At 37.7% G+C, this 18,467-nt stretch overlaps 1 protein-coding gene across 2 annotated transcripts in view; it reads right to left on the reverse strand.

Moving 5' to 3' along the window:
• The window catches only part of uacab (uveal autoantigen with coiled-coil domains and ankyrin repeats b), a 40,445-nt gene extending 24,820 nt beyond the window's left edge, over positions 1–15,625 (reverse strand). For both annotated transcript variants that reach the window (XM_088413815.1, XM_088413814.1), the window contains exon 1: positions 15,435–15,625. In XM_088413815.1, the coding sequence (XP_088269941.1) occupies positions 15,435–15,482 (48 nt within the window). In that variant the 5' untranslated portion in view covers positions 15,483–15,625. The remainder of the gene's footprint in view (positions 1–15,434) is intronic.
• Between the last annotated feature and the right edge of the window lie 2,842 nt (positions 15,626–18,467).

The following is an 18,467-nucleotide window of genomic DNA, read 5'->3' on the forward strand; positions in this document are numbered from 1 at the left end:
CCGCTTTTTTTGACTTGCAAACCTTTCTATAGTGACTGATTGGAAGACAGGAGCCAAGAATACATTCTGAACATTACTGCACCATGAGTAATGGCGATAGTCTCCACTCCCAGCATGAAAGAAGGCCATCCACAAGACACTGCTTAAGTTACCACCCCCTGCTGTTCACTTTACTTGTTTCTATCTGAAAACTTTAATATCAGCGACGAATTTGGGTTTATGCATTTGAAATGGTCTTGGCATTGACACTCATATCATTTTGTTTGGGCGAAGTCTTCAGTTGACCCGTCCATCAAGAGAAAGGTGCTTTTCCAGAGCCTTGCGATCCGAGTTCCACAGTAGCGAGGTTAAGTCAGCCCGTTTACATGCAGCTGTCTGAGACTCCAGCTCATTCACATACTAATACCACCGCAGACATCGAGTTCAAAGTTCACTTGATTAGGTGAAAAGTCATACTTAAAAATAAGAGTGAAAGAGATGAGAAGGGTATTTAACTGACACAGTTTTCAGTCAGATTGGACTCATGTTACTGGTCTCTGCTCAGAAGTGCTGTAAACAGAGCGGCCCTGAGATCCACAAACATTCACAATCCTCCTCCGCATGACATGTCATATGAAGAAGTGGGTGTCAATTTACGAAAGTTGCTCACCCTAGCATGGAGACAAAGGTGTAAAAATGGCACCTAGCCACACTACATACTAAAGACCACATCACGTAAATATCACAAATGGCTTGATTGTGTGTGTATTTGTTTGTCAGTCTGTTTATGTACTAGTTAATAATAGGGCTGTTAGCAAGCAAAAACAACCACTGAGCTGAGTAGTTACTTTGAAAGGGACTTGCTGATATAGACAAATAGAAGGTTTAACAGTTTAAAATACACTTTTACAAACATGTCCCATACACAGTAAAATCCAGTCATTGCAGATAATGGATGTTGGACACAAACTTGTGATGCCAAAACAGTTTCTAACGACCAAAACCTATTTCATAGTGAAAAATCAACCACAGCAATTAAGGATGAGCAGAACCAAATGCATTCATGGCAAGCAAAAGTACAGTGAAGAGGAAAGAAGGGTTACGAGGCATTACTGGATAAGATAAAAGGGTATAGGTATTAAAGGCTTCTTAAAGTTTTTTTGCAAGAAAAACAGTATAAAAGTACCAGAATCACTCAAAGTGAGAATGGACTTAGTATTCAAAATGTCATTTTTGCTCATTTCATACCCCATTTATTCCAATGGATTTTCTAAAATGGGTCTCATGTGACAGCTAGCAAGGTATACTGTATATTAGGAATCAGGTGAGAAACAGCGAGAAAAGCAGAGACGTTTGTCATGCAAAAATGTGGGAAATATCTTCATCTGAAGGCTTTAAAGGTGGAATTGAAACGTGAAATCTCGGGAGCGCACTTGCGAAACCAACTTTAGTGTGGTCATCGCGTCTCACTCTTAACGTGTGAAAGTAGATGTGCGGAACTTCGCTGGCACGCGTTTTGCAGCACTTTATAATCAATGTGGCTTTCCCCCGCAGTCAGCAAATATTCTCCCTTACTGGTGGCAGTAAATGGGGAGTCTACAGCATACAAATGACACAAGTAGATTCAATCCATCGAAATTCTTCCAAGCTTTTTTTTCCAGACTCCTCACCTCTGTGTGCATGCTCGCCAGGAGTTGTTTATAGAAAATACCGGCGAAATTCCATAAGCAATAGTTCGGCCGCCGTGTTTTCTACCCAGCGCTTCAGCGCGATAAAGAAATTCCGGAAAGCACACGTGCAGAAACTCTGGCCAGTGCGGATACCGCGCAAAGGGGTGTGGTTGCCGAAATGATGTCATTTTGACGCGTGGAACCCTGCAGAGGCGTCAAGCTGCCGCCCTTCTTGCAGGATTTGCTCACTTGCTATTTCTTAAGCTTAATGAAGTTTTTACCTTGCATTTGTCCCCTGGTGGAAAGACGACTGAAAGTGCTTGATTTGACATGTATTGTATTGTAGGTAGCCGGCTTTTAAATGTTAATATCGCCGAGGATCATCTTTATTAATCGTGGCAGCCAATACCGTCATCGTGATAGAGGCTGCCAAGAGGAAAATTATGCAAAATCACAATTGCTAAACCAATCTTGAAAAACATTTTATCATAACATGAAAAGAAAACATGTTTGAAAACTTATGCTTTAGATTGTGGGTTAAGTACATCAACTTTCCAACAACCACCAAAATAGGTAAATAGTGTTAACCCTTTTTTGTTTTCTTTTTGAGGGGTAAGTAAAAGCATCGTTGCACAGCTACAGTATGTTGAAATAACAGCTAAATGCTTTGCTTGTTTGTGTTGATCTAAAATGTAGCATGTCACCATTTCAAGCCGCTATTTAAACGCTGACCTTGGCAGCAAAACATCACCTGACAGATCCAAGGTGTTTAACTAGTCACACATTCTTTTTGCCTAGAAATATTTCAGCAGGAGCCCTGTGTCATCCTGTACTCATGCAATCAACCCCTCAGTACAGGCAGTAATTCTTTACGACACCTTGGTTTCCTGCAGTCTCTCCCAGCTGGACTAACAGGTCTCTTGTGTCCTGATGGATGAAATCACAAGCAGCAAATAGAAAGTCAGTCATCTAATAACAGCCTACTGCCAGGACACATGCATAAAGTTGAAGGCTAATATGTAAACTGACACTGCCAAACTACTGATGTTACAGATGTGGTTTCACAAGGTTATGACGATAGTGGTGAAAACGGTCATAGTAGACATACTGTATACACCTATTTATGATCTATGACATTATGGTATGAAATGTCAAAGTTTGATGGCGAAGAGCTAGGCAGCTTGCTGAAAGTCTAAGTAATGGTTCATGTCTTTTTAAATAGAATAAGGTTATTATTCAAATAATAATCGCCAGTGTTTTCCTTTAGTTGCTTGGGGGTGTGCTTAAAAGTGGGAATGTTTGACCGGCTCATAATTGAATTGTGATCGATTTCTGATTATAATTGATTAATGATTCAAAATCATTTCATTTACAATGATTCCCGCTTCAATCTACTGATGTGCAAAGAAAGGTCATTATCTACTCCAATCTGTTTTGCAAGACATGATAAATGGAGATTAAAAAAAAAAAGATGTTTACATTAATTAGGTTTTGTGTCGTTATGAAAGCTGCTTCTTTCGCAAAAACAGCAAACCTGCTGCTACTCTATTCATTATTTTGACACTAACACACTAATCAAGAGTGGAGGACAGAGCGCTGCTAGGTAGCAGCTAATTTATGCTAGAGTCTGCGCTGAACGCTGGCAACAGACGCCGTACAATAAAATACCAGCATAATTACATTGTTTTTCAGCGCCTTGAATTGGAGATTGAATGTTGTTTCGGTACATGGTTGTGTTGTTTGTATAGAGTTGTGTCTTGTGACTCTCCTGCCGTAACAGGTTGTATAGTATAAAGTCAGTCATTGTCGCAACATGCGTACTTTACAGTAACAATTTCAAAATAAAAGCCTTTGTGTCAGAATATAAGCATTCGTGTACATACATTATTCAGAATGGGAACATTATTTTTTTTAAGTCTCACTGTAATTGTCAGTGTTTTCCTGTCAGAGCAGTAACAAGCAAAAAAAAAAAAAAAAAAAAAAAAAGATAAATGGAGCCTTCTCGGACGCTTGTGAGAATGACAACACAGACTGGGGCTGGCCCTTTAAGAAAAATTGTAATGCAATGTGGACTGATCGATGTAAAAGAAAATAAAGTCATTAAATGAAATTATTAACAAACTTGTTAAGCTGATAATTAAGAGCTAATCCTATGGCAACAATAACCTTTGCAACAATTCAGAACACTACGCTGACTAATTAATAAAAAACACTGTTTAAATGTATGTTCTAAAGAATAATTTTATGGAGGTTGTTATGGAGAAATTGTTCATAATTAAAATTGCAATCAAAAGTAAATCATATTGATTATTTCGGGAAATAGTAGTAGGGGAGGCAGGTAAACCCATGCATTCTTGTTTGGATACAACATTGGGCATGATGTGTGATGAGACTCAAATTAGACCCTAATCACGAGTTGGTAACTTGGTACACTATATCCTCAATGGAACTATTGATATACGGCATTAACATAGCTGCATGCTCTTTGTGATTTATTGGTGCAATACAGTGAGATGCCAAATCCCTATCAGAGACATAACAATTATAAAAATGTATCCGTATGACTGCAATATCCAAACACTATGCGAGTCCCAGTAGTTGTTTGCTACAGTGGCCAGGCAGGTGTACATGTCAGGAAATAAGGAAATGTGCACTGATACAAAAACAAACAAACAAACAAAGAGAAATCATGCTATATATTCCACAGTGCCGTACATCTCAGCAAGTCTTGCCACAGAAAATCATATTCATCGATTTAATACGCAAGTTATTTTGGGTTTGCAAGGCCAGGTTAAACAAACTGAATTAAGGGTTTTAACTCTGCTTGGTCACAAGGCTATTAAAACAAGAATCATCAAAATATTATAAAAGCCTCCCAAAAATGTATCCCAAAATAAGTCCCACATAAACACCTCTACCCTGAGGGATAGGTTTTCACATCACTTTTGTTTTTATGGCTCAATCCAGGCGCCATCAGTACATTCCACTGGCATACTTGTCAGGCTTTTGCTTACATTTAATGTCTTGGGAGCAAGCTTCATTTTACACTGTTCACAAAAAAAAAAAAGAACTTGTTTTGTTCAAGTATTATGCTTAACTTAGGTCCGCATAACTCAGAATTTGTTAAAACCTCTTTCAGAAAGTTTATTGAACAGTCCAACAAACATCATCATAACTTAAAATGTTATTTAAAAGTCAAAATTAAAGGTAAACAAATCAAATTTTGCAAAATAACAGGTATGTTAAACTTTACTTGATCACACAAAAATTGAACGAGCAATTTTCCCAAGGGCAGCAGAATCTCTTTTAAAGTTAAAGCCGCATTGTGTAGAATTAAGAATTGCAACACGCGCACTACAGTGTCTCAGAAAGAGCATACTTTGGAAATATATGCTGACCGAGCGAATACAAATACAATTCACCGTTGGTTTTGGTGTACGATAGCGCAGAAGCCGAAAAACCTGGGCAAATATGTCAACACGAGTTAGTTGCACCAGGCTTCCATGCACATAAACAAGGAGGCCACAGCCACAGGGAAGTCCATCACCACAGACACATGATAACTGACATAAGTTGCACAGGACAGACTCAATAGCAAAAAGCCAACACTTTCCACAGCTTTTCTAAACGCTAACACAACTCTTACCAGTCAAGTAGAATGCAGGACAGTGATCCACGCACACGAGGATAAAGAACAGGCATCAAAACATTGCATGCAGCGGGCCATCCGCAAAACAAGGAAGTATGTCAAATTTACACATTAAAAACTTTTATACAAGATCTTATTCAATTTAGACCTTCTTTTAAAAAAATGTTTTTAATATATTTTTAAACTCTTTTTGAGCACAGCCATTGATTCGCATCTTTTCAGTTCTATTTCATAGTTGTTCCATAAACTGACTTCTTGAACACACATTTGCTTGACTGGTGGGAAAAACCAGCAGATAAGTTGCACTGGACTATAAGCCGCTGGGCTCAAATCATGATGAAAAAATTGTGGCTTATTGTCCGAAAAATACGGTAATTTAATGGTAACTAGACCTATGATTAGAGTATATTTAAAAAACATACCGATGGTCATTAGGAACACATTCATTTGCAAGTTTTTGAAATTTACAATGATTTAGTTTATTCATTATTAATGAAAAACGGTCTATATCTTACACACTGGCCCTTTAAATGTAATTGTAGGTCTAGCTATCATTATATTATATTGCATGGGGGGTGGCACTTCTCCGGAGGCTGCTATGTTTGTTATAGCTACGGACAATGGTAAATGTAGCACCTCCTGCTGTCCGTAATGAAAAACTGTCAAATCTTCCATAGTGTCTCTTTTTAATGTATAAAATATTCAACACTTTGCTTAAAAATAAAATAGATGGGTTCGATTGAAAAAGAAGAGCTGTAATTGTAATTGTGATATTTTTGCTCAGGTTTATCATACCATCAGAATATTGGCCAATGCCTTGACAGCCAAAATCAAAACTTAAGTGTAATATATGCATAGTTGCATTTTCAACATGCTCCGTTTTGAATCTCAATCATGATTTTTTTAGGCTAGTCGTTTCTGGGTACAACTCACTCTTATCAGTGGAATAAGGACAGCCTGGTGGTCAGAGCAAAGCGGCTGCTGGCTAAGCAGACTAATGTACCTCCTAGTGGTAAATAGTAAAATCACAGCTCTTAAATTTAACATCTTTCCTTGGACATGTAGCAAAGACAGGCAGACACTATTCAGTTCATAATTTCTTACAAAACAGATAACGTTCAGCTAGAGATGTGATCTCTACCATAGTGCCTTAAACCAAAACTTGGCTGTGAATTTTCGCTCACCAATAAAAAAAACATTACTATCCGCAAGAACTCATGCAAATTATTTTGATGCAGAACACTGACAATCCAGACTTCATACAGACTTCCGCCATCCACAGTTTCCAGGCTGACAATGACATGCCAAACTCAGTGTGTCAGACTGTTTAACGATAACCTGTCAGTCAGGTCAAGTGATTTATTATATATCTACAATAATATTGCATTTGCACTATGGATGGCTAATTATGAAAAAAGAAATAAATAAACAAATCGGGATTATTTTCATTTAAATCATGATTGGTTAAATGATTATTAATTTCAGTTTCCAGTCCCTGCATTTATTCAACTACAAAATAATCAACAAGAGGTACTCACAATTCATCCCTGCATATCGAACATGATGGTTTGAATCTATTTTTTTCCACCAGGTATAAAATGACCTTGTAAATATAGAATTCAAGTCTTTGTACAATAAACCGATGAATTAGCATCACTATTATTTCACGACCATATTTATTTTTGCTTATGTTATTGTTCTGTCTTTATTTTTACAAATCCTGGGATTTACGGAGCTAAACTAGAACCTCTGTGATTGTATTTCTTATTGTCATTTATTCATCTATGAAAAATCACCTTCCTGTAATAAGTACGGTATTCATCCCTGCATGTTACACGATTAAATTTAAATATATTATTTTAGCCAGGTACAAAATTACATTGTAAATTAGGGGTGTGTAAATCGATTCACATAAGTATCAGGATTCTCATTTACTACAATTTAAATCGATTTAAAACATCCCAAAATCAATATTATAGATTAATACACATATTACTCACATACATACATATATATGAATGAAAATACTATCTATCCTAAATAATATGTTACAATTGTGATAGATAAAGCTCCTGATATGTTTGCAGTTGCCCATACACTTAATTTAGCTGATGACTTGAAAACTCATAACTTGAGAAATACTGATATTTTTCATTTGGGCGACAGTCGCAAAAAAGTCGCAATTATACATTTCTATGCAAAGGTCTAAGTTGATAAATCCCATATGTTGCATTACAATGTTTGTATGTACTTGTATGCGCCGCTTGGTTGATAAACAAGACCCCAGGCTTCCTAGCTTTTGGAAGATACCATAGAGGATCATGACTCGGTGGAGAAAGTGCTCTTATTTTCCCTCTTCCTCTAGTTCACACAGCCAAAATATACACTTTTATTTTGGCCAAGCCATGTGAACTTTACCCATGCCAGTGTTCCCAATGGAGATATTGCACTTAAGATGCCAAAATAATTAGGGATAGGCCAGTATTGATATGAAGTGTCAGGCTTGAGCCAGTAGATGGCCTTATTTCAAGGCATCCGTACTTGTGATGGCATAAGATACTAGTATCGGCCATTTTCTTGGAGCAGTTTTATAATCACGATGTAGAAACTGCAAACTAGAAGAAAAGAAAATGGCCATTAATCATATGAAATTTTAAGGAAAATGCTGCATTGGAATATTTAATCTTTTATTAAAATTATGTCACTGTCTTCAGTGCACATTTTACTTCTGGAAACTGTTGGGTTCCAGGGACTCACAAAACAAAAAGCAATGGGTCCTAACTAGGCAAGGACGATATCCGAATTGGCATAATATCGTCCAAGTGTGTCCAAAACGGTAAGTTTTTTTTTTCCCCTCCCGCATCGTCTGCTTTAACAGGCAGCTGCAGAGTGTAGCTCCTATTGTGAATCACGCGCGAGTCCTCCTCTGCTGCATCAGTTCATTTTCTAGGTTTGTCGGCTTTAGTACCACTATACGTTGGGTATTGCAGCTAACTATCAAAAGTGTGTCAATTCATTGTACAATGTCGATTCTGTCATTTTTACGTTGACTATTTCCCACATACACACGCACGTACACATACTGTAAACAAGCTTGCACTGTTACTCACGCTCTCTCACACTATGACAAGCGAATGAGATCATATTCCGCAAATTCGTCCCACGCCTGGCCAATTGTGAGATTAAAAAGAACAAAGTAATTCTATAGTTCAAACTGCATATACAAGACGTGAGCAAAAACCTGCAATAGATATAATAGATAGATAATAGATATCCTGGCTCATTGTAATCGAATTGTGTATTATTTGACTTTTAATTGATACCAAAAAAATTGCAGATTCAATTTTGTTTTGAGCAAAAAGCACTTTAATGAGGCATTTTAATGAAATCTCGAATGATAAACAGATAATGTGACCTGCATGATCAAAACAAACTAAAAAATGTTCGTAAGTGGACAAGGTTATAAGAGAGTAAATGGATGATGATTCATATTTTGAAGTAAAAAATGATGAGTCCGATGGACGCACAATTTGAAAGTATGTGCCCCTGTCAAAAATGGTGTGACAGACACAGACAAATGAGAGCACTGCAGACTTTTTGGGGGGAGAAATTTTGTAGAGCAAAAGTATTAGTCTTATTGGTGACTGACTACTCAAGAGTTGAGTACTCATACTGGTATAAGAAAAGTTGTTGTATTATCCCAAATGATAATAGTATAGGGCAAAGAGGGATAGAACTACTCACACAGTCAAAATGGGCATTAACTTCGCTCATAATCAGATGAATGTTAGAAGACAATACGTAGGAGGTATTATTATGGGTTTCTACCATGGGATAATGAATAGTGAATTTAATGTTCTTGATTCATGGCCATCCTGTCCACAGTTCTAATATGTTCAGGATAAAACGCTTATAAACATGTCACACACTAATGCAAGTATGCGTGTGTGGCTCTGGGGCATGTTTCCAAATACTGCACAATGCAACCAACCAAAAAAAGTTTGCATGTGTTTTGTGTTGTAAGTATTTCCCACAACACTTTTGTGATTGCAGTATTTCTTACTTGCAGCATTATTCTTTTAATGTTTGTTTTAGTTTTTTTTTTTTTGCAATAATGCATATATGATGTTTTTTGCTTGCATTACCCATCTAGCCACCCATTTTCTATAGCTGCTTATCCTCACTAGGGTTGCTGGTTTGCTGATGCCTATACCAGCTGTCTATCAGCAGTAGGCGGGACAGTCTGAACTGCTTGCCAGCCAATTGCAGAGCACACAGGGACATATAACCATTCAGGCACCCAATCACACCTAAGGAAAATTTAGAGTCTCCAATATACAGTTCATGTATGTTTTTGGAATGTGGGAAGAAGCCAGAGTGCCCGGAGAGAAGCCACATGGGCATGGGGAGAACATGCAAAGCCCACATGCAAAGCGAACGTGAGCTTGAAGTATCTCAGGACTCTGAACTGTGAGGCAGACGTGCAAAGCACCCTTCCACTGTGCCGCACTGCTTGCATCATTCCTGTGCTTAAAGTGTTTGGCTTGCAATAATTGACAGTAGTCGGCGATAGCTTCAAGCTGACACACATTGCTTTTGGTGCCAGGTTCTTTCGTTGAAAACGGCTACCAGTCATGTAAAGCAAATCACATGCAAAGCTCCTCCCATCGGCCAGGAGGTGAATTGATTGAGAGGATTTGCTGAATCAATATGGAATTGTGGGGGAAAATTGCTCAATCAATATTGAATTGCAAAGGGAGGTAATGCAATGCTGTGCTGATGAGAATAAGTTAATGCACCTTTGCAAGTGGACAAATTGTACATAGAGTGCATAACGTGATTCCGAAATGTTGGTTGCTGAGGTGTTGTTGAGCTCTTTCCTCCTATTGAATAGTTTAACAAAACACATACAACTCATGTTAGCTAAAATGTATGGCCATTTTTTTCTGCAGTGTTTACAAGCAGTACTTTTTACGTAAACTGGGAAAAAATAAGATATCATCACTCAATTGATTTGAAAGCCATCGGCGCGTCCTATTTCTCCTTTAGATCTGCTGCTACTTAGTATTTTGTTGCTACTGTATTTAATAGTTATATTAGTGTTAGGTATTGTAGCACCCTAAATTGCCAAATAAATGTGATTTCAGAACATTCAGAATTCATTTTGTTGTTTGTGTGGGGAGGAACAATTGATGATGGGATAGCCTGCAGTAGAAAATGTATTGTACTTTTTTTTTTTTTTTTTTTTACTTGAGCATTCATTTTAATTTCCTGCATACTCCATTGCATTTCTGGCTCAACACCCAAAAGAAAAAAAGAAAAAAAAAAAAAAACATCCAAAATAAAAATTGGATCTTGTGTTGTGTAGGGACTAGATATCTTGGAGCCTTGTAGTCCAATTCCTACCTATAACCATAACAATACACATTACGTTCAAAAACTGTGTCCACATTTAAGGATTTCTAAGTAAAGATGTAGGTTTTGATAGAATCAAACATATCTGTAATCATTAATGTGACTTTAGGGAACCATTAATTTGAAGAAATAAAGAGCATTGAGAAGATATTTGAGATAAGGAGGGACAGCCCTTGATTCATACGTTACGTTACATTCCTGTAAAAACAGATAAGGATCAGTTGAGAGTAGAACAAGCATGTACAAACCTGCCTAACTCAAAACAAGGGACCTGTGACTAACAAATAACATTTGAGAAAAGTCTCCACCCTGTTCTCTGAAACATAACATAACAGCATACACACATTGCCAAGTTATTAGAGAAGCTATGTGGTACAATAAACATCCCGGCAATAAAACTGAATTCCACATGGATTACAAAGTTCAGTGGGAACATCAAGTTGTTTGAATGGATAATGGTTTATTTTGTTAGTGAGGGGAAAAAATGTGATTTGGCCCGTAAATAATTGTGTTGCCACTTTGTGCATTTCAATTGTGTTATAGCACTTTTTCAGAAAAATCTATATAATGTTGTTTGTGGTTTAATATTAAACTCGGGATACCTTTGCTTTTTCTCATCTTACGTAGTTTAACATAGTATGTTTATGGTACACATTCTGACTGGATTGAAACTCCACTTAAGAAGTTGGTAGATGTAGAGAATACCAGTTGACATAAATTGATCAGAAAATATCCATAATACACCGCCACTCTTTTGATGCCTGTGTCAAGTATGAACAGGGCCCAACCCGGTCTCAAATGTTAAGTGAAAGATAAAATGAACATTTGTCCTGTACGTTTAATCCACCAAGACAGAAAAACAACAACGCCCAGAAAAAAGCTTGATGAGGCTTAGTCTGAGCCAAATTACAACAGTGTGCTGCACATCAGCAAAACGTGTGTGTTCCTGCTGCTGCTGAGCGTGCATAATACTGTATAATGTGTGTGTGTTTTAGCAGAGTTGATATTAGCCTGAGGCCCTATCACATACCAACATACTGTATATAAGCAGTGATGGTCCTTTGAGTCTTCATGACTGCGAACAAACATGCAATCATCACAAGATGCATGTTGAACAACACACATCTCTCAAAAAGGTGCAGATATGCCACTCCCTCCCTGCACAGCATGGGAACAGACGGGTAAAACCGGAGATGACCTCATGGTATGCCCCCATGGAGCCAGACGATAATCCTAAAATCACAGACTGTCACCCTACTACAAATTCTCTTGGCAAAGCGGAATGATTAAACTTCAACAATTGTATGTGTTTATCGTCTTATCAAATTTCAATGAAGACCTGTATAACTGTTGGTGGCAAACATTTATGTTACACGTTTAGTCAATTCTATTTTCAAAGCTAAACATTAACTGTCTCAGACATTGTGTGTGAAAACATGGTTGTGAATTATACTGATAAAAATTTGACCTCTGATCAAAGATTGTGGTTGTTCGACTACTGCTGAGGTGTTGTTGAGCTCTTTCCTCGCATTGAATAGTTTGGATGGATGGATGGAAAGTACATCTTTCTGAAAGAACTTTTGTCAAGCCAGAAAAATTTGAAAGTCAAAAACAAAGGAGTTCGGCTTGTACGCTTCACAGTAGCGGTGGGATCTTTGACTGTTTCACGATTCGATACAGATTTTGGTTTGATTCAAAAATTCAATTTCATTAAATCGAAAATGATTTTTTTGTTTGTTTGATTTTTTAATGTTTTTTATTTTTTAGGAACATGCCTTTTTCCATTTCTGAAGATATCGGGAGCACTATATGTCACAATTGTAACATTTAGTAAAGCTTAAACAGCATTTTCAATCATTTACATATATGTGAGTAAAGTGTGTGCATGGAGTTTGCATGCATTATGTTGTCTTTTATCTTGTTTTATTTTGTAATCATGCTAAGGTTTTGTATTGTGTTGATAATGGACCATTTGCTTTCTGTTCCTATGAATATGTTCCTGGTTAGCTTATTAAATTCATGTGTGTGAGAGATAAAGGATAGTCATGGTATTGTTGTTGGGATATTAACATCCACCTTCCAACTAAGTTGATTCTATTTATTAAGAAAATAGCAGATATAGTCATCAAGGCTTGGTGATTGGGACCTGTGATAGAGAAAAGCCACTTTTAATGCTTACACAATCACCAGATCTGTGACAGTCAAACTCCATTCGTTAGCAGCTGAGTGGAACATAGCAGTCACATTCTCGCCCATGTGGCTTTTGTCCATCACACAAGTTTGCAAAACGCAACAAAACTGCTTTCAATGAGGACTGCCGGTTGAATTTCTACCATTATTTGTGTTTGTGCATCCGGTCCACACTAGGATTGACTGTCCAGAACAGGCTGCAAGGTGACGTCATGGCACAATGCACCTCTGGTACAGAAGCTGACAGGAAGCAGATTGATTTCTTCTTATCTATAATGCTGAGTTGGGGACATTTTTAAATTGAATTAAATCTAAGTACTGTAAATGAAAATCCTGATCCTTATGTGAATCAGTTTTTTGGAACATCCCTACTTCACAGGAATCTGCAGAAAATGGGAGAACAATTTCCAGTGTGAATATAATTGTTCTCAGCTTCTAATGCTTTATTTAGTACTTCTTATAAACACGGACAAGCGGTTATAATAATTGGCAGGGGCTGAAAAACACTCCATTTTGAAATGTGCAGAATTTTCATGACTGATTACCATAACGTGAAAGGCCAGAATAGGTTTTATTCAGCCTTTATGATAAAAATAAATCCATCAGAAAAGTCCAAATTGACCAAATAAGTATAAAATGCTAATGTTCATCTATTGTTTGATTAATTGCATCTATGGCGCATGAGACTTAAGCATGAATTACATAGGCGGTAAGTGCATTTCACGCTTAGGCCTTCAGTGATGTCTGACTTAGTCCGGCTCAAATAAATATCCCTCATAATACCATTAGTTATGACACCACGGCTGGAGAAATCATATACAAAAGCACACATACGCTTTACTGGGCGTTGCATCATCTTAATCATGTACAAAACAGGCTATTTTCCAGAGCATTTAAACAAGAATAAACCCATCGGCAATTAAAACGTATCACTCACGTGATCCATTATTTGAATATGAACGAAATAAGATTTGAAAATATTAAAATGAAAAAATACATACAATGCTTGCACTTACCAAAATGATTGTCCCCCAAAACACATTTAAACATAAAATCCATTCTTCTTCCTTTTAGGAAGAAGACTTCAATGATTTGGTTTTGCTCTCATTCAGCCATTGTGGGTTAAAAAGCGAGTAATTGTCTGATTTTTCTGCTAAAGGTCCATTGGTCTGGCTCTGGTGTAGGCTACACCGTTAATGCAGATCAACCAAGCTAAACCATGTAGCTTGGTTGATCTGCATTGCGCTGCCTCCAATCCAATACATCCAATCACAAGGTGCGTACATGTCACGTTCAACGTAAGGCCGTCTAGCTGGTCTTACTGTCGCTAACTTGTGATTTGATTGGCTATCCAGACACATGTTAATTATATGTGCCTGTTCACTTACAGTGCACAGATGCCCAATGATTCTGAAGGCCTCGGGCAGACTTCATACAGCCTGGCAAAATGTTAGCTGAATTCTGATTGGATATAAACTCTAACCTAAAACTCCAACACTGGAATGAGTGTAACCAAACTGACTCTTGTTTTATGTTGACATTTGCATGCTGGCTCGTTACTTATGGTCTCCACAGTAAAAAGAAAAAATTAAAATTGAAAAGTGGAAAACTGGAAAAAAATCTCTGTATGTCGCATAGCATTTTAACACAGGCAGTAACATTTTAAATGATTTTTTCATTAATTTTAAACATTTTAGCAATACAGCAAAGGTATTCCAACATAAAAAAAACACAATAAACTACTAATAACAGAATTATGAAAATGCCTTAGAATGTAAAATGTAAAAAAACATTTGACATCCTACAGACATCTTTTCATTGGCATTACGACACAATTGCTTGCTACTTTACTATAAATCAAAACATAGCCAACAAAAAGCAAGCTGATTTTCCGTCATGTATCAAACGCGCAGACTGACTCGAAAGGTATTATTTTCTTTGAGTTTCGAAGATCAACAAATAATTGTATGACGTCATCTTGGCCACGTTGCCAAAACAATATTTTTGTCATATTCGATTTCCTTCAACACTGTTGTTGAGCTCTATTTTATGATTCAAGTCACATTTCGTCATTTCTTTTAAATTAGTATTGGACAAGCGCACCCTCCTGTCTAGCAGAACATTAAATCTGGCCCGCACAGCAGGACATTATGAGGCATAAAGCTTCAGAACGTGCACATAAATGAGGCTGGCACGTCCCCGGTTAAAAGAATACAGCACATTCGGACAGTGGCTCAATTTTGAAGTTGGAAGCACTCAATCCATTTGAATAGTCCATTTTGACCTGACAACTGCTAAAAGTACACAACAAGTGGTTGCCTCGAAACAACTGCAGGTGCACCACAACAGGCTTGCTAGTTTGCACTCGGAGAACTCAGTGGGAACAAAATCAGCGAAGCTGAGGAGAAGAGGTCAGAAGTTACACTAGTGGTGCAAACCAAAGGTGCAACATCGTTCACCAACACAGCTAAAGCTAAATCAGCTATTACCAACGGAGTCGATATCGTCAGACACAACAAAAGTCTACTTACAGTGATGTTAACTTCGTGCTTTTTCAATCGATACTTTAGACTCTTCATGTCGGATGGCTGGTTTGTCAAATTCCTTCTTTCTTCGATAAAAACATCTACAAATCAAAAAATGCTGAAAAGAAGAAGACGAAGAAAAAAAAACAACTTCCCGTAGACTAATACGAAGTTTTATCCCGTTCTCCCACGGGGTGAGTTCCACCTGACTCCAAACCACAAAGCCAGATCACAGTAGAGAGCACACCATGCAACCAATCAGTGGTGAACATTGACGGCCTGGTTTATTTTTTTAACCAATCACTTGCGTTATAGGGCGGGACTTCCTTGCAGTATCGATAGGAGAAGTTGGGAGACATCCTGGGACAAGGCGGAGTGACGTCAGACTTACCTGAAACCGAAACACCTGAAATAAAAACCCGCACAACTATTTTTAGATAGATAGATAGATAGATAGATAGATAGATAGATAGATAGATAGATAGATAGATAGATAGATAGATAGATAGATAGATTCATATGCCATATGAATAGTTGTCCCATACAATGAAATTCTTATTCTGCTCTCTTCGAGCAGCAGACTACATTCCATAATTGAGAGACTAATGCATTATTTGTTACTTATTACTGTCATTACAAAGTACTTAGTTACAATGCAATATTACTTCATTTGAACTGTAATGCATTACACTACTATTGCAGTACGTTTGTATTACTCTGACCAACATAACTGAAAATATGTATTTGTCATTCTAAATCGTCGCTCATTACAAATCCTGTGAAAGGTTGGCTTAAGCCCAAAAACAGTACAAATCATTTCCTCTGTATTGTATTGTAAACCTTTAAAGAAAAGATACAAGATACTTTTTTTGTATTCCAATCCCTTTATAATTTAGCTTCACTGCATAATGATGCATTGTTTATGCTGTAGGCAAAAATAGTTTGTGCATTTCACAAATTCAATTTTAATATTCAAATTCAAGATCAGTTGGCTCGGTTAGAGACATACGTTTAAAAAATAGATGGTTTCAGAGTGCCTAACGTTAGCAGCTACCCTACATTATTGGTATTGTGTTTAACCAATCAATCAAATTTTATTTATATAGCCCTAAATCACCGAAGTCTCAAAGGGCTTCACAGAATGAAAAGAGGTCGTACAGAGACATCTTTTCAGTATAAGGTACACAACAGCATCCCCTGTCAAAGCTCCCAGAAGGGGAAGGAAAAACTCAAAAACCCCAATTTGGGGAAAATCAGAAACCTCCAGAAGGGACCACAGGTGGGAGGAGCCCCCTTCCAGGCCCACAGGTTGAAGTGGATGCTGCATGTACCAGACACAGAAACAATGTAAATTACAGAAAACATATTGTGCTATATAGTGCAGTGATGTCTTGACAGCAGGCAAAGCCATTGGGCAGGAACCATCCCGCATTCCAGCCAGGTGGACCGCAGACGGCTAGACTCCTAACCCGTGATGGTCGACCAGCGCAGGACCCAATGGAGGCGGTCAAGTCAACCCTCACCATCTAGCTAGCCCCCTCTCCCGGCCGGAAGAGGGGGGCAGGAAAAAAGAAGAAGGCTGCAGACAGGCTAATTTAACTAAATGCTTTTGAGTATAGATGTGTTTTTAGTCGGGATTTAAAGATTTCTGTTTAACATAGTTGTTAACGTGCGTTTTCGTATGCTTCATCTTGATACACATTGACCAAAACAATTTATAGACTATTATTAATCGCAACTGTACAGTGAAAATTAGTGTTAGCTTTCCTTGTCATTATTGCTAGATGTGACACGGATCTTGTGACAAGGTTTGCAAATGCTAGGGCATCCACAGTGGAAACCGGCAGCATACAGTACCTTCTACGTATGACATACTCCACCACGCCTAACCTCTTGAGCAAGAACGCTAATTTTGCCTGCTTTGTTTTAATCCCCACTCTCAATCCCTGGCGTGTTTTTTTATCCGCTAACTTCATGTTACCATGCCATCGCTTTATATGGTTTGTCAAATTACAGGTCCTATTTGGCAAAATGTACAGCTTTTTAGATGTTGCGCACAAAGTGCACCTAACGATTATATTCTTCTTGTCTGAAAGTAATGGGCGTAAGTCCATCTTGTGTACTAACTTTTCTCCTCTGCTCTTGTGGTGAATTTGGGGGGAAAGAAAATGCCACTTTCAGACTGAAAATGCATTGTAATGTATCATTTTACTCTCATTTGTAACGAGTACAATATGACTATTTTTTGTGTGTAATATATAACGCTACCACGTTACCGCAAAAAGTAATGCATTACAGTATCTGCATTACTTTTGTAATGCATTACTTTTAACACTGCCTACCATGTATCATATCAGAACATGGACGGTACCAGACGTACCTGGAGAAAACCTACGCAGGCACAAAGTAAACATGCATACTCCACAGAGGAAGGCCGGAGCCAGAAGTGGATGCGTGAGGTGGACACACTCACCAGTCTGCCACTGTGGCGCCCATTATTTATGATTAATTCTATTTAGATAATTATTCACCTGTTTCGCATGTATAGATAATGCTGTTCTGTTGTTGATTACGTCTTCTCAGTGCTGGGCATATTTTGCAGACTGCTGTGTCTGACCGCTCCTTTCGAATGTGGATAAATGCAATTTGCCTTCATGTGCTGTGGTTGACCTTCTGGTTTGATTCAGGATGGGGATTATTGTGGGTTCAAATGTCAATATTTTAGACACCGATCATGGCGCTTAACAACTGTTCTTTATCAATGTCTATTAATTTTCCATGTGTCTTTTTACTTGAGTCACGAGTGGGTTGTGGACTATTTGAGGTAAATAGAGATTTCTGCAAAATTTAATATTTACAAAACACTGCTAACTTTACTTCTTTGTGTGTGCCATCATGTTGCTACCTGGCTCCATCTGATTGGTCGTAGTCATGCGTTACTGATAGTTGCATTGGATCAGTAAAACAGCCATGCAACAAATGTCTCTCTGATGAATCAAAATAAATTGTACAAGCAATTACAAAGACCTATAGATAAAA

Source organism: Hippichthys cyanospilos, chromosome 4 (assembly GCF_059441005.1).
Source record: "Hippichthys cyanospilos isolate Australia breed blue-spotted pipefish chromosome 4, RoL_Hcya_1.0, whole genome shotgun sequence".
Classification (NCBI taxonomy): domain Eukaryota; kingdom Metazoa; phylum Chordata; class Actinopteri; order Syngnathiformes; family Syngnathidae; genus Hippichthys; species Hippichthys cyanospilos.